The following is a 27,976-nucleotide window of genomic DNA, read 5'->3' on the forward strand; positions in this document are numbered from 1 at the left end:
CCGGAAATGTTAACATTTATTGACATGGAAAGATATTTGTAATATGTGAACAAAGTAGAGTATCAGCCTTTAAAAAAACAATCTGTACATGTAAGCAACAAAGAAAAATGTTAATTCTAGATTGTTGCTCTCATCCTTGGTTACCTTTAGAATCAGTTGGGGTGACCTCAGAAAATTATTGTTAAAAGTTTTAAAGTTATGGTTAATTTATTCATAAATTAAAATTATTTTCTCTTGACATGATTGAATCAGATAGTAGACTATTTTACAGTTATACTCCAGATATATGCTACTATACCATTAGAAAGACTTTCATGTTTTAAAAAAAACTGTGCTAAAACTTTAAAATTATTAAAGACATTTTTTATATGTTAGACATCTTAATTATAAATAACCAGGTGAGGCAACTTTCCTTTTTCATAATACATAATTTCTTTCTTTTCCTACTCTAGGATCTGCAGCGGACTAAGCAAGAGGTCCTCTCTTTGCGAAGAGAGAATTCTACATTAGATGCTGAATGCCATGAGAAAGAAAAGCATATTAATCAGCTACAAACAAAAGTAGCAGTTTTAGAACAGGAAATCAAGGATAAGGACCAGCTTGTTTTAAGAACAAAAGAAGCATTTGATACAATCCAGGAACAAAAGGTCTACTTTTAAATTTTTCTCAGAAATTGATGATCATATTTATAAATAAACACAAATGCCCTAATTATGCATGTTTTAAAAAAATATATCAGGTGGTTTTAGAAGAAAGTGGTGAGAAAAATCAAGTACAGCTAGGAAAGCTTGAAGCTACAATAAAATCATTATCTGCAGAACTTCTGAAGGTTTGTTTTAAAATTTTATAGAATATTAATATTTCATTAGATTATGTGGAAATATACATATGAAGCTCTTTTATAGGCAAATGAAATTATCAAGAAGTTACAAGGGGATCTGAAAACTTTAATGGGTAAGTTGAAATTGAAGAATACAGTTACTATTCAGCAAGAAAAACTCTTGGCTGAGAAGGAGGAAAAATTACAAAAGGAGCAAAAGGAATTACAAGATGTCGGGCAGTCTCTTCGAATTAAAGAGCAAGAGGTAGTGAATATATTTTTGTATTGTAACTATATTTTTTCCCCATGTATTTTAATAATTTCTACTTTGTTGCATTAATGAATGGCTTTGGCCTTTTTTTTTCAACAAAAGAACATGACTGGATTCAACAGATGTTAATAATCTGTTTTAGTTTGGAAAGTTAGTTATCATGATTCAAATACCTTGATATGTATATGTTTGTATACACATGTAAATATTTTATTACATAATTGAGCTAATTCCTTTATTCTCATTTAATAATATTGGTAGTAACCATTTATTTAATTAGTTAGTTAATAATACATTTCTTCAGTTTTTATTTTACTTTTATTTTGCTTGACTTATTGTAGGATTGATGTATTTCAGGTATGCAAATTACAAGAACAGTTAGAAGCTACAGTTAAAAAACTTGAAGAAAGCAAACAACTTCTAAAAAATAATGAAAAGTGTAAGTATGTTACATGTTTATGTAAATGAAGTTTGTGGTTTTATTCTTTTATTTTTTTGAGACCAGGTCTCACTCTGTCACCTAGGCTGGAGTGCAGTGGCAGGATCTCAGCTCACTGCAGCCTCCACCACTTTGGCTCAAGTTACCCTCCTGCTGCACCCCCCAAAGTAGCTGGGACTACAGGTGTGCACTACCACACCCAGCTAATTTTGTGGGGTTTTTTTGTAGAGATGAGGTTTTATCATGTTGTCCAGACTGGTCTCAAACTCCTGAGCTCAAGTGATCCACCTGCCTCAGCCTCCCAGAATGCTATGTCTAGGTTTACAGGTATGAGCCATTGTGCTCAGCCATAGTTTAATTCTGAACCCAAAAATTTTGTTTGAATTCATAAAAGTGTAAGTATTATAAATCTAGTTATTGTCTAATGTATAAGTAATTTCTGTTTTAAATATATTGTCTTAATGTCTTTGCTATAAGTTTATATCATCTGCCCAGTAAAACAGTTATCTTTATAAAGCAAACCATGTCCCATATGCCAGTAACCCACAATTAAAATTGTTGCAAATGTTGACTGTAATTTATTATTTAAATTCTTCACTACTCCTTTGCTTAATTGCTGTGTTTACCTAATAATAACAATATGAATTGTTTGAAACCAAAACATAAAATAAGATTTTAATTAACATTTTCTCAGTTTATACTACTGGGTATCATACATAAGACTGTGAATTTTAAGTAAACTATAAGATATTCTAAAAGTGAAAGCTTTCAGAGAGTTGCTTGACTAGCAGAAATATGTGCTTCGAAGAGTAACAGAATAAGGAGTTCTATGTGGCAGTTTCTAAAATAAGAAACTTTAGTAACAAAAATTTAGGTGAACCTGTATTGCTCTCCTGTGATGTCAGGTAGTTGAAAAGTTAAAATTAAGTATATCTTAATGTAATTTTTAAATGTTTAAGATGATTAGAAAAATAAAACTGAAAATTCTTTACCTTGCTTCTTGTTCTTTTATTTAAGTAATCACATGGTTAAATAAAGAACTAAATGAAAATCAGCTAGTGAGAAAGCAAGATGTATTGGGACCTTCTATTACTCCACCTGCCTATTCTAGCAGCAATGCAATCAGAAGTGGAATATCTCCTAACCTGAATATGGTAAGATTTAAAACAAGATGTGAGTGATGTTAGTGAATTTCCTGAAACAAAAGTATTCCCAGATTGTTAGGAAATTTCCATTATTTAAGGTGCTAGTACCAATACAAAGTGGAGTCCTATGGTTATTAGCACTGAAATAGAGTTTAAGTTGCCGCTGGAAGTGGAACAAAGACACATTTACCTTGAACAAAGAGGCTGAGTTTCAAGGGCACACTTCTTTGTAAGACTTGACTGGGTATCAGAATCTTTCAGCGATAACTAAAGTAATATCAAATATACTGAAAAACTTTAAAACACACACACGTGAAACATTTAGGAGACTTCAAGAAGAGAGAATTCAGGATTTAGGCTTAAGCATAAACTGAATTCTATCAAAAAAAAAGTAAAAAAGAAAAAGTTCTATAAGCAGGCTTGTCATCTTTAGATTCTATAAGAAACTGGTTATGAGATAGAAGCTTTCTAGCTCCCAGGACCAGACTTTTTTTCTTTTTTGAGACAGGGCCTCGCTCTGTTGCCCAGGCTGGAGTGCAGTGGCGGGATCATGGCTCATGGCAGCCTTGACCTCCTGGGCTCAAGAAATCCTCCTGCATCAGCCTTCTGTGTAGATGGGACTAAAGGCACGTGCCACCACACCCAGCTAATTTTTGATTTTTTGGTAGAGATGAGGTCCCACTATGTTGCCTAGGTTGGCCTTCCACTCCTGGGCTCAGGCAGTCCTCCTACCTCGGTCTCCCAAAGTGCTGGGATTATAGGTGTGAGCCCCTGTGCCTATCCCTGCTTAATTTTTTTTCCCCTGAGGAAAAAGGGAGGCTGGGTATGATGGCTCATGCCTGTAATCCAAGCACTTTGGGAGGTTAAGGTGAGTGAATCACCTTAGGTCAGGAGGACAAGACCAGCCTGGTCAATGTGGTGAAACCCTGCCTCTACTAAAAATACAAAAATTAGTTGGGCCGCGACAGTGCATGCCTATAATCCCAGCTACCCAGGAGACTGAGGCAGAAGAACCGCTTGACCCCAGGAGGTGGAGGTTGCAGTGAGCCAAGATCGTGCCACTGCACTCCAGCCTGGGTGACAGAGTGAGACTCTGTCTCGAAAAAAAAAAAAAAAGAAAAAATGGAGAAAAAGAAAAGCACTTCTTACATTCAGAGGTTGTTTGGTACTATCAGGTGGTTAGCCCTAGGTGCTGCTAGGAGCTTGCCTAGCATCCACACATAGGCCTTGGGACTCTCCTGTTGAACACAACAATTTCACAGAATATTTACATTAGACAAGGTTACTCTGTGACTGTGTCAATACAAAAACAAAACTATTTCATAGTCATATCTGAACACAGACAACAATATGAACATTGTTAAATCACAAATATGGCCCATAAGCATCCTTTTATCCTGGCTAACATGAACGGCTGCTGCCTCTTTAATTACAAAGCTTTGGCCTTAATACATTATTCCTGCCTTATTAGACAGGATACCAGTCATACATTTATCCCCATTTCCCAGTAACTTCCAATCCATAGCAAAGCACCACTTAAACTTTTTCTTAAATCACCTAACGTGCTTAAATCCAATAAATAAATCTCTCTTAATACCCACTTTTGGAGATACCCATGTTTCTTCATGGTGTGCACTTTCCCTTGTTGCAAGGAGCAATAAATCTAGCTTGTATATCTATCTATATATGTGTTCCTGGTGGTCTCTGGCTGGAGGGCATTGGCAGAAGGTTTAAAATTCAGATACCTAATTGAGTTTTTAATCTAATCTACTGTGGTAAGTCATTGGCTCTGTTTAGGCAGTGAGCAAGGTGAACCCATTGGGTGGTTACACACACACACACACACACACACACACACACACACACACACACAAGTGCCAAGTATCTCAAAATCCAAACTCCGTATGGTTTTGGTCACAAGATCCTCCACCTACTAGAGTACTGGATGTCTAAAAGGGGAATGATTGCTGTTAGATGGGAGAAAGGTGCAGAAAGAAGTGCCTGGGGCTGAATTACAAAGTTAAAATAATTTTTTGACTGGCTTAACCTTGAATGACGGATGATAGCTGTGTGAAAGGTGTTTTTGTTGTGCATCCATTGGTGTGCACAAATGCTTCTCAAGATTTGTGTTCCAATTGGCCTGTTAGAATAAAAATAAACTTTGTTTTCATAACATTGCCAGTATATTGAAAATTAGTGGCAAAACCAATTATTGTCTCAATTAGTCCATTTAAAAACACTGATCTTGTTTTTACTCAGCCTGACAGAAAATTATTTTTATTTTATCTCTGATTGACCTATTGATTTCCAGACTCCCCTGTTCTCCCCTTTTTTAGGAGACTTAGAGTGAAACAAGTTGGTTCAGAGGCTTGGCTTTAACTTAGTACAAAGGCAGGCCCAGTAGTTTGTTTTATCCAAGCTTGCAGAGCTACTTTGAAATGGTTCAAAGTTATCTCAGCCTCATGGTAGATAATAAAGCAGAGTTTTGTGGTGTTGTGATAAACAAGATTAGCCTCTGAGATAGAGCTCTTAATTATTAGTTATTATAACAGATGCTAATGCCTCCTGATCAGTGTAAGGTTTATTGCCGAGTTAATGAGGAAACAGAGACCGGAGCAAGGAAATTAAAAGCCAATTTATTCAGCTCCCAGGCAAGGTTCTATGGTCCGGGAAAGGGGCCAAAGAAGTTGCGCTTCTCTTCTTGGGGCGTGGGGTTTTATAGGGAGTGGAGGTAGTTGATCGGCTGCGGGGGAAACAAAGTGGAGGTAGTCTCATTGGTTATGAAGGGACTGGGCATGGACGAGGCAAGCCGCCATTGGCAGGCAAGCTGGGCTACTGGCAAGTGGGCTGGTTGAGGACGTACGGGGCAAGCTGCCATAGGGCAGGTCTTTGGCGGGATTTTTGAAAATTTCGGTGGGACCGAGTGCATAGTTTGCTGATGAGTGCAGGACTCAGATTGGAATGCGGAAATGGGTGTGGGGAGCCAGAGTGGAGAGGCCAGATGCTGAGTAATGCACTTAGAATGGTGACGTAGTTTTCAGGCGCAGAGAGAGAAGGGTGTGTCCATTTGGCTCCCAGCGAGGCAACCAGCCTTACAATCAGCAAATACTATTTACAATTAATTTTTCATGTTTAATCATCTTTGTTTTTATTTTTAGGCTGATGGTAGACTGACTTACCCAACTTGTGGGATTGGTTATCCTGTCTCCTCTGCATTTGCATTCCAGAATACCTTCCCTCATTCGATATCTGCCAAAAATACCAGCCACCCTGGTTCAGGAACAAAGGTAGCCAAATTAACTAATACGTGTTCTGGAAAATATATAGCAACTTATTAGCATACAAACATTTTGCATTTTTTAAAGTTTCATTTATTCTTTTAGATATTCAGTAATGTATTAGATAAATACATTAGCAGTAGTGTATATTAGATAAATACATTACTGAATAATATCTGTGTCTACAGGAAATATATGCACTGTATATTTCTTCAGTCACTGTAATTTATAAAATAAATTACGTATACAGAAATATATGTACTATATATTGCTTGAGTCACTGTAATTTATAAAATCTTGACATCAATCTATTTAAACCTTATTACCACTCAACCTTTTTTTTTTTGATGCAGAGTCTCTCTCTGTTGTCCAGGCTGAAGTGTAGTGGTGCGATCTCAGCTCACTGCACCCTCTGCCTCCTGGGTTCAAACAATTCTCTTGCCTCAGCCTCCTGAGTAGCTGGGATTACAGGTGTGCACCAACCGCACCTGCCTAATTTGTTTGTGTTTTTAGTAGAGGTGGGGTTTCGCCATGTTGGCCAGGCTGGTCTCAAATTCCTGGCCTCAAGTGATCCGCCTGCCTTGGCCTCCCAAAGTGCTAAGATTGCAGTCCTGAGCCACCATGCCTGACCAGCCTTTCCATTTTTATTCTTCTGCTTGTATCTCCTACAACTCTCAAGCCTAACTAGGATTTCTGACTTCATACTGTTGGAGTCACAGCTATGATTTGGAGTCCATTGCTAGAATTTAAAGGTCTGGTAGGGCAGGCTTAAATCAAATTCTACAATTTAGTTCTGATGTTATCTCAGATAAGATATGACTAGCAATCCCTCCAATCCTTGGTTTATTTGTTAAGGCTTTCTTCTACCCATTTGAGTTCTTTTTTTATCATTTTTATTATTATGTTAGATTTATATGTTGTTTAATATATATTATAATTTTGTTTTCACAATAGTTTAATTTACCCCGATCAGTCACTCCTTTTATTTTCATTGCTAACTTCAGGTTCAGATTTATTTTTTTCTTAAATAATGAGATGAACATTTATGAAAAAATATTTTATAAAAGATAAAATTGACTCGGTATGGTGGTTTACCCCTGTTATCCCAACACTTTGGGAGGCTGAGGTGGGTGGATCACAAGGTTAGGAGATCAAGACCATCCTGGCCAACATGGTGAAACCCCATCTCTATTAAAATACAAAAAATTAGCTGGGCGTGGTACCATGTGCCTGTAGTCCCAGCTTCTCAGGAGGTTGAGGCAGGGGGATCGGTTGAACTGGGAGGCAGAGGTTGCAGTGCGCCAAGATCGCACCACTGCACTCCAGCCTGGCAACAGAGCAAGACTCTCTCTCAAAAAAAAAAAAGATAAAATTGAGGACTTTGAAACTGGTATTATAAACTTTATCAAATTAGGTCTGGGTTACTCTAAAAATAAGTTGACTGTGTTGCTTAGGAATGTGCTCTGTTTAGCCATAGCCTTATTATCACTAGGAGCTGTGGAGAATTCTCAATGAAATGAGAATTAAGCCTGAATTCTTATGCCTGGAATACTGTTATGTAACGAGTACTTAGATGAATATAATTGGCTCTTCTTGCATTGCTTATTAAGGAGAATTAGATAAGTGCATTCAAAGGAATGCTATTTTATTATCAATATCAGAATACTTGAGTGTGGTTGCATCTTGGGATCTTTTTTTCTTTAGAACTATGAGTGAATTCACAGTTGTTTTTTATTTTAAACAACTTTCCAGGAAAATATATATATACACACACACACACACACACGTATATATACATGTGTGTATATACAATATATATACAGTATATATGTGTATGTATACATGTATACACGTGTATACATGTATACACATATATACGTATATACACACGTATACACGTTGTATACGTATATATATTGTCCAAAATGAGGACAGGTGCTACTAGAGACAGTTGTCTACTTGGTAGGACTAAAGGTGACTTACAAAATAATAACACTCTTATAGGTCTTGTGGAATTAGAGGAATCATTGTAATAAATATGTTCTTAAATACAGGAGCAAGACTTTCAGTGTTTCTTACATCGGTGATCTCCATATTCTTTTGATAATGTATCCTTAACAGGAAAAAAAAACCTAAAATAAAACATTTTGCACTCTCATCTCAAATACATTAATGTTTATTATTTTGCACTCTCATCTCAAATACATTAATGTTTGTTTATTTATGCATATACTACTGAAATACTATATACAGTATAATTATTGGTTAAGAAAGTGGAATCTGATGTTAGGATTTAAAACCTGCCTCTATCAACATGAAGTTGATCAAGCCACTGAACAACAAACAACATTCAACTCTTACACTTCAGTTTCCCCACTTGTAAAATGGAGTGATAATTTTCTCTACCTTACTGGATTATTGAGTTAAGCAAATTAATGCTTAGAATAGTACCTGATACATGATAAATGATTCATAAATGTTATGTATTAATAATAAAATATATTCAAAAATAGAAATTACGGAATGAGACTAACAATGGATGTAAATGAAACTTGTAAGAGTTTCCTCTCAGACTCAGTGAATGGTCCTAATTACAGCCTATTTTGTCCTCTCAGACTCAAAGGTGATCATTGATCTAGGTAGTTTTGTGCTAGCAGCTATGTTGATTAAAACATGTACTTTTGAATTACAGTTTTTAAAAATCACCCTTTTATTGTGTGACATTGAACCTGTGATATACCTGATATCTTAAAATGTTACTGTCAAGATTGAATACATTCAAGTAGATGTTTAACTGGGAATGTAAAATAACATGAGAAATTTGGCAAGAAACAAAATAATGCTGAAAGAATATGTCAAAATATTTAACAAGATTGTGCTATTCTGACAAATAGAACAAATACTTGATAATTTTAAAGCAAGGTAGACAAAACTACTTGTTTTTTCTCTTTTACTTTTGAAGACAACGATAGCCAAAAATTTATTCATTGAACAAGTATTTAATGAATGTCTATCTGCTATGGCCAGGCATAATCTAGTTGCAGGAGATCACAGCAGTGAACCCCCTGACACTATGGTGCTTAACATTTTGTGGTGAAACACCATTAGATAATAAATTGTAATGTCTTTAAAACTAAACTGTTTATTCATTCATTCATTTATTCATTTATTTTTGTGACAGAGTCTCACTCTGTCACCCAGGCTGGAATGCAGCAGCATGATCTTAGCTCGCTGCAACCTCCGCTTCCCAGGTTCAAGTGATTCTCATGCCTCAGCCTCCTGAGTAGCTGAGATTACAAGTGTGTGCCACCACACCTGGCTAATATTTGTATTTTTAGTAGAGATGAGGCTTCATCATGTTGGTCAGACTGATCTCTGACTCCTGACCTCAAGTGATGCACCTGCCTCAGCCTCCCAAGTGCTGGGATTACAGGCATGAACCACCTTGCCCAGCTTGGGTTAAATTCTTGATTTTCAAGGTCAAACTTTCATCAAGGATATTGTGAAGTATGTGGTTTTCTGCAATGAGAAAGGAGCCAGATGATTGATGTATTTATCTTTTTTTTTTTTTAAATCTGATTGAAAGGTTTAGGGAGACAATTCTTTTTATTGTTAAGACCAAGAAACAAAGTCTGGAAATGCCATACACAGTGGTCATGAACTGCAAAATAGTAGTGGAGTGGAGAGGAGACACAATAATACACAGCATTATTTTGAGTAAGCTCCAGCTTTTCATTCTAACACTTGAACTCTGGAGAGACAGCCGTCCTTTTTCATTGAGCCAGCAACAGAATGGAAATGTAACTCAGTTTATCAGCTCCCACAAGGCGGGCAGAGCAAGAGGCTATGTTAAGCTGGTTTTGGGAGCCCTCATTCCCAAACACAGAGTGGTTGCTGAAAGTGGTCCCTGTTATCCACTGATGGTGGCTGGTAGCTGATCCTGGGCTCCCTGGGTCCTAGGCATCTCTTGATTCTCAGTGATGAACTTGTCAGTTGATAACAGCCAACGCGGACCTGTTGACAAATTACTCTGAATTACTCTAAGGTCTCTTTTGACTTTATTCTCTAGGGTTTGAGTTTCTATAGGAACCTTTACGTTTTTATTTTCTCTGAAGGAATCTCTTATCCTCCTGCCAGGATACATTGTATAATTGTAGATGCTGAAATGCTTGTTTTCTCTGTGTCATCCAGTACAGAATAACATATGTGTGTGACTGGAGGCTCCCCAAGGCCTTGTTGCCTCAATTTCTTTATCTTGATGGTGTTTGGCCTGTGTATTCAGAGACAGATTTTGTCTACAGATAGCATTATTCAGTTTGATAGACCATCTAATTCACCTAGATGGGTTCTACATTTTTTGTTTATTTGGTAGTAACTGTTTTTAAAAATAGATAATATGTAAATATGAGAAGCTTCCAGAGGTACAAAAGGATGTACTATCTAACAATCCCTACTTTGGTTCCCAGTCCTCTTCTCAGAGAAAAATACTGTTAGGAACTTCTTGTGATATATTCCAAAAATATTCAAAGCATATATAAGACCATATGTATGTGCATATATAGGTATGTATGTTCAAATATATGAGTGTTTTTATATATAAGCATAAATAGTACTTGTGCATTGTTCTGTGCCTTGCTTTTTTCATTTAATGGTGTTATGGAATAGGTAACTGCAGTGTATCAGAATGTTAGTTTTTGTTTCTTTTTAATGACTTCATAGTATATATGGATGTACTATAATTAACTAATACTCAGTATATGGATGATTAGGTTTGTTTTGATCTAGATGCTTATACAGTGCGCCAGCAAGTATCTTTGTACATGCATCTTGGTGGCCTGGTCCAAATGGATTTATAGGATACATTGTTAGAAGTAACTGTGTCAAGGGCATTTTTGCATATCATGTGACTAAAATAGTATCTTAGTGTGATGTTAATTAACGTTTTCTTGATTACTAAGGTGAGAAACATCTTTTTATATATTTATAGGTTATATTTCTTATTCTGTAAAATTCCTGTTTATTTACTTTATTAGTTTTTGTTTTCGTTTTTCATTTGTTTGTTTAGCAATAGAAGTCTCCCTGTGTTGCCCAGGCTGGCTTCCAACTCCTGGGCTCATCTGATCCTCCTGTCCCAGCCTCCTAAGTAGCTGGGACTATAGGCATGCACTATTGCGCCTGGCTCTTTTATTCATTTTTTTGTTGTTGTTTGGGAGTTGTAACATTTCTAAAATGGTTTTGTAAGTGTTCTTTACATATTCTGGACACTAATTTACTGTTGCTTTTATGTGCTATTTTCCTGTTTTTGGTTTGTCTTTATTCTTCATTATACTTCCTTTTTTTTAAGTTTAAAGATTATTAAGATATAATTTACATACTATAAAATCCTTTCATTTTAAGATTAGTTCAATAATTTTAGTCAGTTTATAGAGTTGTGAAACTGTTATTATCACAGTTTAATGTTGGAACATTTATATTACCCTAAAAGTGCTTTAGTGCCTGTTTGCAGTTAATCCATACTCCCACTTCTAGCCCTGGGCAGCAATTGATCAGCTGTCACAATAAAATCTACTTTTCTGTATTTCATGTTAGTAGAGTCATACAACATGGAGTTTTTTTGTGTCTTTTTTTTTTTTTTTGAGGTAAGATCTCACTCTATCATTCAGGATGGAGTGCAGTGGCACAATCATGGCTCATTGCAGCCTTGACCTCCCTGGACTCAGGTGATCCTTCCATCTTAGCCTCCTGAGTAGCTGGGACTACAGGTATGTGCCACCATGCCTGGCTACCTTTTTTTACATTTCTTGTAGAGTTGGAGTTTTGCCTTGTTGTTGAGGCTGATTTCGAATTCCTGGGCTCAAGGCATCTGGCTGTGTCAGCCTCCCAAAGTGCTGGAATTACAGGCATGTGCCACCATGCCTGGCCCATGTCTTTTCTTTTCACTCTGTATACCGTGTTTGAGTTTCATCAAGGCTGAAATGTGTATCATTAGTTTATATCTTTTAATTGCTCAGTAGTATTTCATTGTGTTGATATGCCGCAATTTGTTCATTCATCACTTGATGGACATTTGAGTTGTTTTAAGTTTTTGGATATTGCAGATTAAACTGCTGTGAACATATGTGTACAAGTCTTTATATTTGTTGTGGGTGAGTACATAGGAATGGAATAGCTGGTGGCATATGTTTGATTTTTAAGAAACTACCAAACTTTTCCAAAATGGTTTTACCATTAACCACCAGCATTGTGAGAGTTCAAGTTGTTCTGCATCCTTCCAACAGTTGATATAGTCAGTTGTTTAATTTTAGCCATTCTAATGCATACACAGAAGTACCTCATTGCAATTTTAATTTGCATTTCCCTAAAACCTACTAAAGTTGGGTATCTCTATTCATGTGCTTATTTAACATCAGTATATCTACTTTGGTGACATTTCTATTTGAATCTTTTGACCATTGCTAAACAAGGTTGTCTTTTTATTGAATTATAAGAGTTCTTTATATATTCTGGATACATGTCCTTTATCAAGTATATGATTTGCAAATATTTTTCCCAATGGCTTTCCTTTTCATTAATGTGTCTTTTGAAACACAAAAGTTTCAATTTTTGATGGAGTGCAATTTATCAAACTTTTTTCTTTTGTGGATCATGCTTTTGGAGTTGTATATAAGAACTCCGTCCAACCACAGGTTGAAAACATTTTCTCCTTTATTTTCTTCTACAAGTTTTATAGTTTTTAGCTGTTACATTTAGATCTCTGATCCATTTTGAAATAATTTGTGTGCATGGCTTGAAGTGTTCATTTTTCTCACCTGCTGTGGATATCCAGTTCTTAGTACCATTTATGGAAAGTCTTTCTTCCTGTTGAATTGTCTAAGCACCTTTGTTAAAAATCAGTTCACCGTGTAAGGATTTATTTCAGGATTCTTAATTCTGTTTCATTGATCTTTATGCCTATCCTGTGCCAATATCACAGCATCTTAATTACTATGACTTTATATTAAAAATTTTGAAAGTCAGTAGTATAAATCTACAGACTCTGTTCTTCCTTTTCAAAATTGTTCTAAATCTTTTACATTTTCATATAAATGTTTGGTCACCTTGTCAGTTTCTACAAAATGGTTTGTTTGGATTTTGATAGATGTACAATGAATTTGTAGATCAATTTTTGAAGACATGCTGTTTTGACAGTATTTTGTCTTCCAATCCTGAGTATTAAGAATCTTTCCATTTATTTAGATCTTTAATTTCTCTCAGTAATGTTTTACAGTTTTAAGTGTATGAGTCTTGAATTTCTTCTGTTGAATTTCTTCCTAAGTCTTTAATTCTTTTAGATGCTATTGTGGATTTTATTATTTTTCAGAATATTTATTGATGTGTAGACATGTATGTCATTTTTGCATATTGATCTTGTATCCTGAAACCTTGCTAAACTTATTTATTACCCTCATTATTAGTGGTTTTCTGTAAATTCTGTTGGATTTTCCACATAGACAATTATGTCATTTGAAAACAATGACACTTTTACTTCTTCCTTTCCACTGTGGTTGCCTTTTATTTATTTTTCTTGTCTTATTGTAATGGCTAGAACCTATAGTACAATTTATTGATTTTTTTGAGACAACATCTTATTGTCACCTAGCCTGGAGTGCAGTGGTGCAGTCTCAGCTCACTACAACTTCTGTCTCCCAGGCTCAGGCGATCATCCTACCTCAGCTCCTTAGTAGCTGGTACCACAGGCTCATGCTACCATACCTGGCAATTTTTTTGTAATTTTGGTAGAGACAGGGTTTTGCCGTGTTGCCAAGCAGGCTTGTCTTGAACTCCTGAGCTCAAGCGATCCATCTGCCTCAGCTGTCAAAAAAGTTCCAGGATTACAGGTGTAGGCCACTGTGCCCAGCCTATAGTGCAATTTAAATAAATGTGAGAGCAGATATTCTGGCCTTGTTCCTGAGCTTCAGGGCAGAGCATTCAGTCTTCCATCCTAAGTTATTAGCTGTAGGGTTTTGTTAGATGGCCATTTTTCAGATTAAGGGAGTTTTATTCTATTCCTAGTTTGCTAAGAACTTTCATCATGAATGGATGTTAAATTTTGTCAAATGCTTCTTCTGCATCAATGGATATGGTCACGTGGCTTTTATCAGTTAACAGATTGTATTGATTGTCTAAGATTATATTAGTCTTGTATTCTTGGGATAAACTTCACCTGGTCATGGTGTATTCTTTTTATATATTGCTGGAGTTAATTTTCTTTTTCTTATTTTCTTTCTTTTTCTTTTTTTTTCTTTTTTTTTTTTTTTTTTGAGGCAGAGTCTTTCTGTGTTGCCCTGGCTGGAGTTCAGTGGCATAATCTCCACTTCTTGCAACCTCTGCCTCCTGGGTTCAAGCGATTCTTCTGCCTCAGCCTCCCAAGCAGCTGGGACTACAGGCACCTGCCACTGCACCAGCTAATTTTTTTTATTTTTAAAAATTTTGTGTTTTTATTTATTTATTTTTGAGACAGAGTCTCGCTTTGTTGCCCAGTCTGGAGTGCAATGGCACAATCTCAGCTCACTGCAACCTCTGCTTCCCATGTTCAGGTAATTTCTCCTGCCTCAGCCTCCTGAGTGCCTGGGATTGAGACTGCCGGCATGCACCACCACACCCAGCTAATTTTTATATTTTCAGTAGAGACGGAGTTTTGCCATTATGGCCAGGCTGGTCTCAAATTCCTGACCTCAGATGATCCACCCCCATCGGCCTCCCAAAGTGCTGGGATTACAGGCGTGAGCCACCACGCCTGGCCAATTTTTGTATTTTTAATAGAGACAAGGTTTTGCCATGTTGGCCAGGCTGGTCTTGAACTTCTGACCTCAAGGTCAGATGTGGGGGTTCCACCTGACTTGGCCTCCTAAGGTGCTGGGATTACAGGCGTGAGCCACTGCACCCAACTTGGAGTTAATTTTCTGATAGTTTGATTTTGTGTCCATGTTCATAAAGTATATTGGCCTATAGTTTACTTTTCATGTACTGTCTTTTAAAAATTTAAATCAGGACGATACTGGCCTCAGAAAATGAGCAGGAAAGTATCATTTCTCTTGTATTTTCTGGTATATAGAGTTGCTTTATTTTTTTCTTTAAATGTATGGTAGAATTTTCCAGTGAAACCATCTGGGTCTGGAAATTTTTTTGCAGAAGGTTTTTTTTTAAGTTGTGAGTTAGTTTTTTTCAATAGCTATAGAATATTTGAGTTACTTATTTCTTCTTGGGCCAGTTTAGTTTATGACTTTCACAGGATTAAATCATTTAACCTAAATTTTAAGCTTATATGCATGGAGTTGTTTGTAGTATTCCATTATTATCTTTTTAATGTCTATAGACTCTGTCATAATATCCTCTCTTTCATTACTTATAATGGTGATTTTTGCCTTGTCTTTTTGAAAAGTCAGTTTGACAAGAAGTTACCATTCTCATGGATCTTTTCAAGGAAGCAGCTTATGGTTTCACTGGTTTTTCAGATTATTGATTTCTTCACTTTAATATTTTTTCCTTTCTGATTGCCTTGAGTTTGGCTCCTTTTCCTACTTTCTCACGGTAGATTATATTCTGATTTAAGAGTTTTATGTTAATCTAAACATTTAATGCTATATATGTTGTTCAGTCTTGCAAATACTGCAAATTTTGATATTTGCATTTTTACTGCAGCCTCGACCTCCTGGGCTTACGCGATTCTCCCACCTCAACCTCCTGAGTAGCTGGGACTGCGGGTGCACACCACCACACGTGGCTAATTTTTGTATTTTTGTGTAGAGAGAGGGTTTTGCCATGTTTCCCAGGCTGATCTCAAACTTCTAGGCTCAAGTGATTTGACCGCCTTGGCCTCCCAAAGTGCTGGGATTACAGGCATGAGCCACCACGCCCGGCCCTGTTCTTTTCAAGTACACATGGAACACTGACCAATTTGAACTATGTCCTTGGTCCTAAACCAATCTAGAATTAAACTAGAAATCTATAACAGAAAAACATATGGAAGATTTGAAGGAAATTAGCAAATATCTGGCTCGGTATGGTCACGCACACTTGTGGTCCCAGCTACGGGGGAGGCTGAGGTGGGAGGGATCACTTGAGCCCAGGAGATGGAGGTGGCAGTGAGCTGTGTTTGCACCACGCTACTCTGTCCTGGGCAACAGAGTGAGACCCTGTCTCACAAAAAAAGAAAAAAAAGAACAAGTGTTCTGTTTTTGTTGGGATAGTGTTGTTTAAATATGAGATCTACCTGGTTGATGATTTTATTCAGTTCTTCTGTGTACTTGTTAATTTTCTGTTTGTTTTTATTCCTGAGAGAAGAGTTTGGTATCTCCAGTTATTATGGATATTTCATATAATTTTTTCCGTTTAATTCTATCTGGTTTTGCTTCATGTATTTTGAGGTTCTTTTGTTTAAGGATCTTGTTTTCTCTGTTTTTAAGTCCATTGTTTCCCCTTTTCTGACTTCTTTTGGGTTTTTAAAAATATTTTTTAGTATTCCATTTTAATTATTCTGTTGTTTTTGATCATATCTCTTTGTATGATTTTTCATTTTAGTGGTTGTTCCAGGCATTATAATACACAGACTTAACTTTTTATAGTGTGGAGAATTAATATACTATCACTTAAAGTGGAATATGCATACCTTGCCACAATACAGTTCCTTTGCCTTTTTCCCACTTATAAACATATGTATTGTATCTGCATACATTGGAAACATTATCAGACAATCTGTAATTTTTGCTATCATCCATTATACATACTTAAAACTCTGGAGTGGAATGGGCGCAGTGGATCACGTCTGTAATCTCAGTAGTTTGGGAGGCCAAGGAAGGCAGATCACAAGGTCAGGAGATGGAGACCATCTTGGCTAACACAGTAAAACCCCATCTCTACTAAAAATACAAAAAATTAGCCCAGGGTGGTGGCACGCACCTATAGTCTCAGTTACTCAGAGCGGGGAGGTTCATCTCTTGAACCTGCAAGGCAGAGGTTGCAGTGAGCCAAGATTGCATCACTGTCTTCCAGCCTGGGTGATAGAGACTCCATTCCCCAAACAACAACAACAACAACAACAAAACAAAAGACTGGGGAGTAGAGAAGACTAGTTTATTTTATTACCCAGTGTTTACCATTTCTGTTGTTCTTTTCCTTCATTCCTGGTATTCTAAGTTCTTCTACAGTATAATTTCCCTGAATGATAGAACATTCATTAGCATTTCTTTTAGAGGAAGTCTTCTGTCAGTTCTCTTTTTCTTGCCTGGGAATGCCTTCTTTTCTAGTTTTTCAGTTTGACAATGATATGTCTGGGCATAGATTTTGAACTTATTTGACTTTATCCATTTGGGGGTTTACGAGGCTTCATGAATCTTTTGCCACATTTTTGAAGTGTTCAGCCATTATTTCTTCAAATTTTTTTTGAGACAGGGTCTCACTTTGTAGCTCAGACTGGAGTGCTGTGGCGTGAACACAACTCATGGCAGTCTTGACCTCCCAGGATCAAGCAATCCTCCCACCTCAGCCTCCCATGTAGTCAAATATTTTTTTCTGCAGAACACTATTTTTAGGACTCAAAAGACATGAATAGAAATCTTTATTTTCCTGAAGGTCCACAACTTTCTCTTCTTTTCTTCTCTTCTTATTTTTTCTGTTTTTCAGATTTGATGATCTGTTTTCAAGTTTACTTTTTTCTCTGTCCATTCCACTGTCAAGCCCATTCAGTGATTTTTTATTCTGTTCTAAAATTTTCGTTTGACTCTTTTCTTCTTTTCTCTCTTTTTTTTTTTTTTTTTGGCTGAGACTTTCTTACATTCATTTGAACATTTGAACAGTGTTATTAGAGCATGGTTATAATGGCTTTATGGTGATTTTATGAAATTGTTTTCTGACAATTTCAATATTTGTGTCATCTTGGGGTTGACTTCTCGTTTGTCTTTTCCCTTATGAGTTGCTTACATTTCCCTAGTTCTCCGTTGAGTGATTTTGGATTGTATCCTGGACTTTAGAATATTATGAGATCCCAGATTTTGTTTAAATCCTAGGGAGAATGTGATTTTTCTTTTTTAAAGCAAACAATGAGTCTTGTTAGGTTCAAGATCTGACTATCCTTCTTCAGGTTGTGATTCTTTTATCAGCTCAATTTTTTTTAAAGACAGTTTCACTCTGTTGCCCAGGCTGGAGTACAGTGGTACAATCTCGGCTCACTGCGATCTCCACGTCCCGGGTTCAAGCAATTCTTGTACCTCAGCCTTCTGAATAGCTGGGATTACAGATGTGCACCACCACACCCACCTAATTTTTGTATTTTTAGTAGAGATGCAGTTGTTTTTTTTTTTTAATTGCATTTTAGGTTTTGGGGTAAATGTGAAGAACATGCAAGATTATTGCATAGTTACACACATGGCAGTGTGATTTACTGCCTTCCTCCCCATCACCTATATCTGGCATTTCTCCCCGTGCTATCTCTTCCCAACTCCCCACCCCCAGCTATCCCTCCCCTATATCCCCCTAACAGACCCCAGTGTGTGATGCTCCCCTCGCTGTGTCCATGTGTTCTCATTGTTCAACACCCATCTATGAGTGAGAACATGCGGTGTTTGATTTTCTGTTCTTGTGTCAGTTTGCTGAGAATGATGGTTTCCAGATTCATCCATGTCCCTACAAAGGACACGAACTCATCGTTTTTTATGGCTGCATAGTATTCTATGGTGTATATGTGCCACATTTTCCCTGTCTAGTCTATCATCGATGGGCATTTGGGTTGGTTCCAGGTCTCTGCTATTGTAAACCGTGCTGCAGTGAACATTCATGTGCATGTGTCCTTATAGTAGAACGATTTATAATCCTTTGGATATATACCCAGTAATGGGATTGCTGGGTCAAATGGAATTTCTATTTCTAGGTCCTTGAGGAATCACCACACTGTCTTCCACAATGGTTGAACTAGTTTACACTCCCACCAACAGTGTAAAAGTGTTCCTATTTCTCCACATCCTCTCCAGCATCTGTTGTCTCCAGTCTTTTTAATGATCGCCATTCTAACTGGAGTGAGATGGTATCTCAATGTAGTTTTGATTTGCATTTCTCTAATGACCAGTGATGATGAGCATTTTTTCATATGCTCTTTGGCCTCATGTATGTCTTCTTTTGTAAAGTGTCTGTTCATATCCTTTGCCCACTTTTGAATGGGCTTGTTTTTTTCTTGTAAATCTGTTTTAGTTCTTTGTAGATTCTGGATATCAGCCCTTTGTCAGATGGGTAGACTGCAAAATTTTTTTCCCATTCTGTTGGTTGCCGATTCACTCTAATGACTGTTTCTTTTGCTGTGCAGAAGCTGTGGAGTTTGATTAGGTCCCATTTGTCTATTTTGGCTTTCGTTGCTAATGCTTTTGGTGTTTTGGTTATGAAGTCCTTGCCTACGCCTATGTCCTGAATGGTTTTGCCTAAGTTTTCTTCTAGGGTTTTTATGATGTTAGGTCTTATGTTTAAGTCTTTAATCTATCTGGAGTTAATTTTAGTGTAAGGTGTCAGGAAGGGGTCCAATTTCTGCTTTCTGCACATGGCTAGCCAGTTTTCCCAACACCATTTATTAACCAGGGAATCCTTTCCCCATTGCTTTTTTTTGTGAGGTTTGTCAAAGATCAGATGGCTGTAGATGTGCTGTGTTGCCTCCAAGGCCTCTGTTCTGTTCCATTGGTCTATATCTCTGTTTTGGTACCAGTACCATGCTGTTTTGATTACTGTGCAACCTTGTAGTATAGTTTGAAGTACGGTAGTGTGATGCCTCCCGCTTTATTCTTTTTGCTTAGAATTGACTTGGCTATGCGTGCTCTCTTTTGGTTCCATATGAAGTTTAAGGTGATTTTTCCCAGTCCTGTGAAGAAGGTCATTGGTAGTTTGATGGGGATAGCGTTGAATCTGTAAATTACTTTGGGCAGTATGGCCATTTTCATGATATTGATTCTTCCTAACCATGAACATGGAATGTTTCTCCATCTGTTTGTGTCCTCTCTTATTTTGTCAAGCAGTGGTTTGTAGTTCTCCTTGAAGAGGTCCTTTACATTCTTTGTTAGTTGTATTCCTCAGTATTTTATTCTCTTTGTAGCAATTGTGAATGGCAGTTCATTCTTGATTTGGTTCTCTTTAAGTCTGTTATTGGTGTCTAGGAATGCTTGTGATTTTTGCACATTGATTTTGTATCCTGAGACTTTGCTGAAGTTGCTTACCAGTTTCAGGAGATTTTGGGCAGAGACGATGGTGTCTTCTAAATATACAATCATGTCATCTGCAAATAGAGACAATTTGACTTCCTCCTTTCCTATTTGAATACCTTTATTTCTTTTTCTTGCCTGATTGCTCTGTCTAAAACTTCCAATGCTATATTGAATAGGAGTGGTGAGAGAGGGCATCCTTGTCTAGTGCCAGATTTCAAAGGGAATGCTTCCAGTTTTTGCCCATTCAGTATGATATTGGCTGTTGGTTTGTCGTAAATAGCTTTTATTATTTTGAGATATGTTCTGTCAATACCTAGTTTATTGAGGGTTTTTAGCATAAAGGGCTGTTGAATTTTGTCAAAGGCCTTCTCCGCATCAGTTGAGATAATCATGTGGTTTTTGTCTTTGGTTCTGTTTATGTGGTGGATTACGTTTATAGACTTGGGTCTGTTGAACCAGACTTGCATCCCCGGGATGAAGCCTACTTGATCATGGTGGATAAACTTTTTGATGTGCTGTTGCCATCGGTTTGCCAGTATTTTATTGAAGATTTTTGCATCTATGTTCATCATGGATATTGGCCTGAAGTTTTCTTTTCTTGCTGAGTCTTTGCCGGGTTTTGGTATCAGGATGATGTTGGACTCATAAAATGATTTGGGAAGGATTCCCTCTTTTTGGATTGTTTGGAATAGTTTCAGAAGCAGTGGTACCAGCTCCTCTTTGTATGTCTGGTAGAATTTGGCTGTGAACCCATCTGGACCTGGGCTTTTTTTGGATGGTAGGCTCTTAATTGCTGCTTCAACTTCAGCCCTTGTTATTGGTTTATTGAAGGTTTCAACTTCTTCCTGGTTTAGGCTTAGGAGGATGCAAGTGTCCAGGAATTTATCCATTTCTTCCAGGTTTACTAGTTTATGTGCATAGAGTTGTTTGCAATAATCTCTGATTATGGTTTGTATTTCTGTGGAATCTGTGGTGATATCCCGTTTATCCTTTTTTATTGCATCTGATTATTCTCTTTTCTTTTTTATTAATCTGGCTAGTGGTCTCTTTTGTTGATCTTTTCAAAAAACCAGCTCCTGGATTTATTGATTTTTTGAAGGGTTTTTTGTGTCTTTGTTTCCTTCAGTTCTGCTCTGATCTTAGTTATTTCTTGTCTTCTGCTAGCTTTTGAGTTATTTTAATCTTGCTCCTCTAGCTCTTTCAATTTTGATGATAGGGTGTCGATTTTAGATCTTTCCTTGCTTCTCATGTGGGCATTTATTGCTCTAAATTTTCTTCTAGACACTGCTTTAAATGTATCCCAGAGATTCTGGTATGTTGTGTCTTCGTTCTCATTGGTTTTGAAGAACATCTTTATTTCTGCCTTCATTTCATTGTTTATCCAGTCAACATTCAAGAGCCAGTTGTTGAGTTTCCAAGAAGCTGTGCGGTTCTGAGTTAGTTTCTCAATTCTGAGTTCTAACTTGATTGCACTGTGGTCTGAGAGACTGTTTGTTATGATTTCTGTTCTTTTGCATTTGCTGAGGAGTGATTTACTTCCAATGATGTGGTCAATTTTAGAGTAGGTGTGATGTGGTGCTGAGAAGAATGTATATTCTGTGGATTTGGGCTGGAGAGTTCTGTAAATGTCTATTAGGTTTGCTTGGTCCAGGTGTGAGTTCAAGTCCTGGATATCCTTGTTAATTTTCTGTCTCGTTGATCTGTCGAATATTGACAATGGGGTGTTAAAAGTCTCCCACTATTATTGTGTGGGAGTCTAAGTCTCTTTGTAAGTCATTAAGAACTTGCCTTATGTATCTGGGTGCTCCTGTACTGGGTGTGTATATATTTAGGATCGTTAGCTCTTCTTGTTGCATTGATCCTTTTACCATTACGTAATGTCCTTCTTTGTCTCTTTTGATCTTTGTTGGTTTAAAGTCTATTTTATCAGAGACGTGAATTGCAACTCCTGCTTTTTTTTGCTGTCCATTTGCTTGGTAAATCTTCCTCCATCTCTTTATTTTGAGCCTTTGTGTATCCTGGTGTGTGAGATGGGTTTCCTGGATACAGCACACCAATGTGTTTTGGCTTTTTATCCAATTTGCCAGTCTGTGTCTTTTGATTGGGGCATTTGGCCCATTTACATTTAGGGTTAATATAGTTATGTGTGAATTTGATCCTGCCATTTTGATGCTAGCTGGCTGTTTTGCCCATAAGTTGATGCAGTTTCTTCATTGTGTTGATGTTCTTTACCATTTGGTATGTTTTTGGAGTGGCTGGTACTGGTTGTTCCTTTCTCTGTTTAGTGCCTCTTTCAGGAGCTTTTGTAAAGCAGGCCTGGTGGTGATGAAGTCTCTGAGTACTTGCTTGTTCGTAAAGGATTTTATTTTTCCTTCACTTATGAAGCTTAGTTTGGCTGGATATGAAATTCTGGGTTGAAAGTTCTTTTCTTTAAGGATGTTTCATATTGGCCCCCACACTCTTCTGGCCTGTACGGTTTCAGCTGAGAGATCTGCTGTGAGTCTGATGGGCTTCCCTTTGTGGGTAACCCAGCCTTTCTCTCTGGCTGTCCTTAGCATTTTCTTCATTTCAACCCTGGTGAATCTGACGATTATGTGCCTTGGGGTTGCTCTACTTAAGGAATGTCTTTGTGGTGTTCTCTGTATTTCCTGGACTTGAATATTGGCCTGCCTTGCTAGGTTGGGGAAATTTTCCTGGATGATATCCTGAAGAGTATTTTCCAGCTTGGATTCATTCTCTCCATCACATTCAGGTACACCTATCAAACATAGATTAGGTCTTTTCACATAGTCCCATATTTCTTGGAGACTTTGTTCATTCCTTTTTACCCTTTTTTCTCTAATCTTGCCTTCTCCTTTTATTTCATTGAGTTGATCTTCAATCTCTGATATCCTTTCTTCTGCTTGGTGAATTCGGCTGTTGAAACTTGTATATGCTTCGCGAAGTTCTCATGTTGTGTTTTTCAGCTCCATCAATTCACTTACATTCCTCTCTAAGTTGTTTATTCTCATTAGCATTTCGTCAAATCTTTTTTCAAGGTTCTTAGTTTCTTTGCATTGGGTTAGAACATGTTCTTTTAGCTCACAGAAGTTTCTTATTATCCACCTTCTGAAGCCTGATTCTGTCAATTCATCACACTCATTCTCCATCTAGCCTTGTTTCCTTGCTGGTGAGGAGTTGTGATCCCTTGTAGGAGGAGAGGCGTTCTGGTTTCGGGTGTTTTCATCCTTTTTGCGCTGGTTTCTTCCCATCTTTGTGGATTTATCCACCTGTCGTCTTTGTAGTTGTTGACTTTCAGATTGGGTCTCTGAGTGGACGTCCAATTTGTTGATGATGAAGTTATTTCTGTTTCTTGGTTTTCCTTCTAACAGTCAGGCCCCTCTGCTGTAGGACTGCTGAGATCCACTCCAGGCCCTGCTTGCCTGGGGATCACCTGCAGCGGCTGCAGAACAGTAAGGGGTTCTGCCAGTTTCTTCTTCTGCTATCTTTGTCCCAGAAGGATACCCGCCAGATGTTAGTCTGGGCTCTCGTTTATGAGGTGACTCTTTGGATATACGGGGGTCAGGGAGCTGCTTGAGGAGACAGTCTGTCCTTTATAGGAGCTCAAGTGCTGAGCTGTGAGCTCTGTTGTTCATTCAGAGCTGCTGGGCAGGTAAGTTTAAATCTGCTGTAGTAGAATTCAAAAACTCCTTTTTTTCTTTTTTCCCAGGTGCTCTGTCCTGGAGAGTTAGGGCTTTATGAGTTTCTGTTGTGCTGCTGCCTTATTTTTCAGGGCTGCCCTGCTTAGCAAGGAGGCAGCCTAGTCACTGTCTGCCTGCAGAGACTTTCCTGAGCTGCTGTGGGCTCCGCCCAGCTGTCATGTGAACTTCCCTGCAGTCCTGTTTATATGGGTGTAGTTAGAACCTCGGCAGTGGCCGCCCACCTCTATAGTGGCGGACTCTCTGTAATGGTGGGCTGCCTCAGCAATGACGGGCTGCCTCAGCAATGGCGGGCTGCCTCGGCAATGGTGGGCTGCCTCGGCAATGGTGGGCTGCCTCCGTAGTAGTGGACTGCCTCGGTAATGGTGGACGCCCCTCCCCCACAGAGCTGGACCATCCGGGGTTCAGCTGTGCTTGCTGTGAAACTCAATCCAGAGTGTTTCCCGTTGCTGTTTCTTTGTGGGGGTGGGACCAGCCAAGCCTTATCACCTGGCTCCCTGCCTCAGAGCCTTTTTTTTCTTTAGTTGAACGGTCCACTCTTTCTCAGGTGTTCCAGTCACCTGTTGAAAAGGGGCCAGGATCTGTGTGATTTCCTGTGCGGCGACCCACTGTGCTGGCTGAAACAGCCGTGCTGAGATTTGTGGCGGCTTTTTTGCCCAGGAATCTCCTGGCTTGGCTCCCTGTTTCAGTCCCCTTTTTTTTTTATCAGTTGAATGGGTGACTCTGTCTCTCTGGAGCTCCAATTGCCAGCTAGAACAGTGCCCGGACCCATGGCACCAGGGAGCCAGCCAAAACAGCCGGGCTGGCCAAACAGCCGTGCTGGCGACCCATGGGGCTCCTCCGCCTGGGAATCTCCTGGTCTGTGGGCAATAAAAATCCATCCGGAAATGTGGCATGCACTCACCCTCCACGCTTTCGCTGGGAGCTGCAATCCTGAGCTGCTCCTAATCGGCCGTCCTAGAGATGGATTTTCACCATGTTGGCCAGGCTGGTCTGTAACTCCTGGCCTCATGTGATCCCCCCACCTCAGTCTCCCAAAATGCTGGCATTATAGGAGTAAGCCACCATGCCTGACTGTCAGTTCAAATTTTAAAGACTTTGTTGTGTCATGCTATTTGGATCTGTCTCAAGTGTGCTGTTCTGTGCAGTAGTTTACTTCGTAGTTCGGTTCTCAAAGCCTTTGGTATATTGATTAGGGTCAGATTTATACAGCTCCTAAGTGAGCCTACCAGTTTATATAATACCACCTTACAGGATTTCTCCCTTAAGTTTTCTCTCCATGATTTCCTCAAAATATTCTGGGTCCTCAGGGTGCCTCTTCTTGATTTCTGGCTAGAAAACACAGGCCTAGGTTCACCTTGTCTGCTTTGCAGTTGCTTCAATTGCATGTGCATCTGTTATGAAGCCGCAATAGGACAAAGAGAGTACAAAAGCAGTGAGGATTTTTCCCCTGTTAATGAGACCACAGTGCCTTTGGTAGGAAAATATGATTCCCCTCCTTCAGAGTTTTAGTTCTTGCCTTGCCACTGTTGCTGTCACCATTACCTCTGGCACTTCTGCTTCCATATAGTAGCCTGGGAGTTGGAGCAGGAAAGGACATAGGGAAAAATGAAAAGAAAGGGATTTTCCTCACTCTTTGATCCTTAGGAGTTTCTTTTTTCATATCTCAGCAGAAAGATGAATCTACCTTGATACTAATATTGTATTTTGGCTCTCTTATTACATGAAGTATCATTTTGTATTTTTTTTTTTTTTTTTGAAACGGAGTTTTGCTCTTGTTGCCCAGCACAATGGTGCAATTTCAGCTCACTGCAACCTCCCCCTCCCAGGTTCAAGCTATCCTCTGGTCTCAGCCTCCCGAGTAGCTGGGATTACAGGCATGTGCCACTATGCCCAGCAAATTTTGTATTTTTAGTAGAGATGAGGTTTCTCCATGTTGGTCAGGCTAGTCTTGATCTCCTGAACTCAGGTGATCTGCCCACCTTGGCCTCCCAAAGTGCTGGGATAAGGGCGTGAGCCACCGCCCCCAGCCTCTATTATTTTAAATTTTCCAGCCTGTGTATTTAAATGTGATTTCTTTTAGATATTTGTAATTGACTCATTTTTATCCATTCTTTCATTCTGTCTTAAAGAATTTAAAATGTAATGCGTATAATAAGTTTTACCATATTATGATTTGTTTTCTATGTGTCCTGCCTGTCTGTTTCTTGTGTCCCTTTTCTTCTTTTTTCTTTCCTTCCTTTCTAGTTAATTTTGTGCATTTTATTTCGTTTTCATTTTATATTTACTTTTGGCTTTGTTTTATTTTCTCTGTGGTTAGTTTACAATACACAATTTCATCATCTACCTTCAAATATTATTATACTGCTTCCCATGTAAAATAAGACTGTTAAAATAATATACTTCCATTTCTTACCTTCTCTTTTTGCTACTGTTGTCAAATTTTTACTTCTATGTTTGTTATAAGCTCTACTTTTTTTTTTTTTTTGCTTTAAACAAGTGCATTTAAAAGACATTAAACAATGAAGAAGAGTCAGTCTCCTTGGTTAACCCATACATTACCATTTACACTCTTCCTTTATGTCTATCTAAATTTTCATCTGGTATTATTTTCCTTTCTTTTTAATAACTTTAAGATCTCTTATAGTACAGGTTTTTAAGGCTTCTTACAGGGCAGATCTGTGGGCAGTGAATTCTTCGTTTGTCTCATAATGTTATTTTGACTTCATTATCTCTGAATATAGAATTTTAGGTTGATAAGTCTTTTTCCTGTCTGTATTTTGAAGATGTTATTCCATTGTTGCCTGGATTGAATATTTTCTGGCAAGATGTCAGTAGTCATGTTTCTATAAAGTGACTTTTTTCTCTGGATGCTTTTAAATTTTCTCTTTATCATTAATTTTCAACAACTGAATTATGTCCTGGTGTGGAGCTTGTATACCATTTTCTGATTGGGGTTTTTGTGACGTTCTTAAATGGGTGGGTTTGTATTTATAAGTTTAGGAAATTCTGGTCATTATTCACATTTCTTTTTCTGTTTTGTTCTCTTTTTTGGTGTTTCTCCTTGTTACTCCAATTATACGTAGTTGATTACATGATATTGTCCCAGGAAGATTGTTAGTTTATTTCATTATTTGTTTCATCGTATGTAGATTCTGATGCTGTATCTTAAAGTTATTAGTCTTTTCTTCTGTAGTGTATAATTTGCTGTTAATCTCTCCAGTGAGAAATTTTCATTTTATATATTGACTATTTTATGTCTAGAATTTTCATTTCATGCTTTTTCTGTATCTTCCATTTTCTCATACTTTTTATTTCCATTAAGTTCTTACACAGTTCATTTGTGTCCCTGTTCTATAATTTCAGTCATTTCTGAATCAGTTTCTGTTGGCTAATTTTTTTTCTGAGTATGACTTATTATTGTTATCTTTGTAATTTTTGAGAAGTGGAACATTATGAATGTTACATTGTTGATTGTCTGGATTTTATCTTTCTTTAAAGCATGGCAGGCTTTTTTTTTTTTTTTTTTTTTTTTTTGAGGCAGGGTCTTGCTTTGTTGCCCAGTCTGGAGTGCAGTGATGTGATCACAGCTCACTGTAACCTCAATCTCCAGGGCTTATGTGATCCTCCTACCTCAGCCTCCCATGTATCTGGGACTACAGGTGTGTACCACCAAACCCAGCTAATTTGTAAAATTTTTTGTAGTGATGGAGTCTCATTATGTTGCCTAGTTTGGTCTTGAACTCCCAGCCTCAAGCAATCCTTCCACTTCGGCTTCCCAAAGCACTGGGATTACAGGTGGGAGCCACTATGGTTGCTCAAGAGTGGCAGGCATTTAAGTTACTTGTGGATTCCTTTGAGGGTTTATGCTTTTTATCTTTAGCGTTAATAGGGTGCATCTAAAGTACCTTCTATTTGAGGGATAGTTCAGCCTTGTTTCAAGGGTGTGACTGTGGGAAGAAAGTTGGCCAGGTGCCATGGCAAGAGACTGAAGGCACAATCTGTCCCAGTATAATAAATAACTGATTACTTAGTTATAGCAATGACACCAAATACACTTAGATACAATCACATAATTATATACTGAATCTTATTACATTATTCTCTAT

The 27,976-nt window shown here is 37.9% G+C and overlaps 1 protein-coding gene across 3 annotated transcripts in view; it reads left to right on the plus strand.

Annotated features, from left to right (window-relative positions):
• SASS6 (SAS-6 centriolar assembly protein) overlaps positions 1-27,976 on the plus strand; it is a 61,331-nt gene that overhangs the window by 25,704 nt on the left and 7,651 nt on the right. For all 3 annotated transcript variants that reach the window (XM_012458448.2, XM_012458450.2, XM_012458449.2), the window contains 6 exons: positions 453-647; positions 740-829; positions 906-1,085; positions 1,449-1,530; positions 2,548-2,684; positions 5,834-5,962. In XM_012458448.2, coding sequence (XP_012313871.2) covers positions 453-647; positions 740-829; positions 906-1,085; positions 1,449-1,530; positions 2,548-2,684; positions 5,834-5,962 — 813 coding nt within the window. The remainder of the gene's footprint in view (positions 1-452; positions 648-739; positions 830-905; positions 1,086-1,448; positions 1,531-2,547; positions 2,685-5,833; positions 5,963-27,976) is intronic.

This window comes from Aotus nancymaae, unplaced genomic scaffold (assembly GCF_030222135.1).
Source record: "Aotus nancymaae isolate 86718 unplaced genomic scaffold, 86718_ANA_hifiasm-v0.15.2.pri h1tg000103l, whole genome shotgun sequence".
In the NCBI taxonomy this organism is placed as follows: domain Eukaryota; kingdom Metazoa; phylum Chordata; class Mammalia; order Primates; family Aotidae; genus Aotus; species Aotus nancymaae.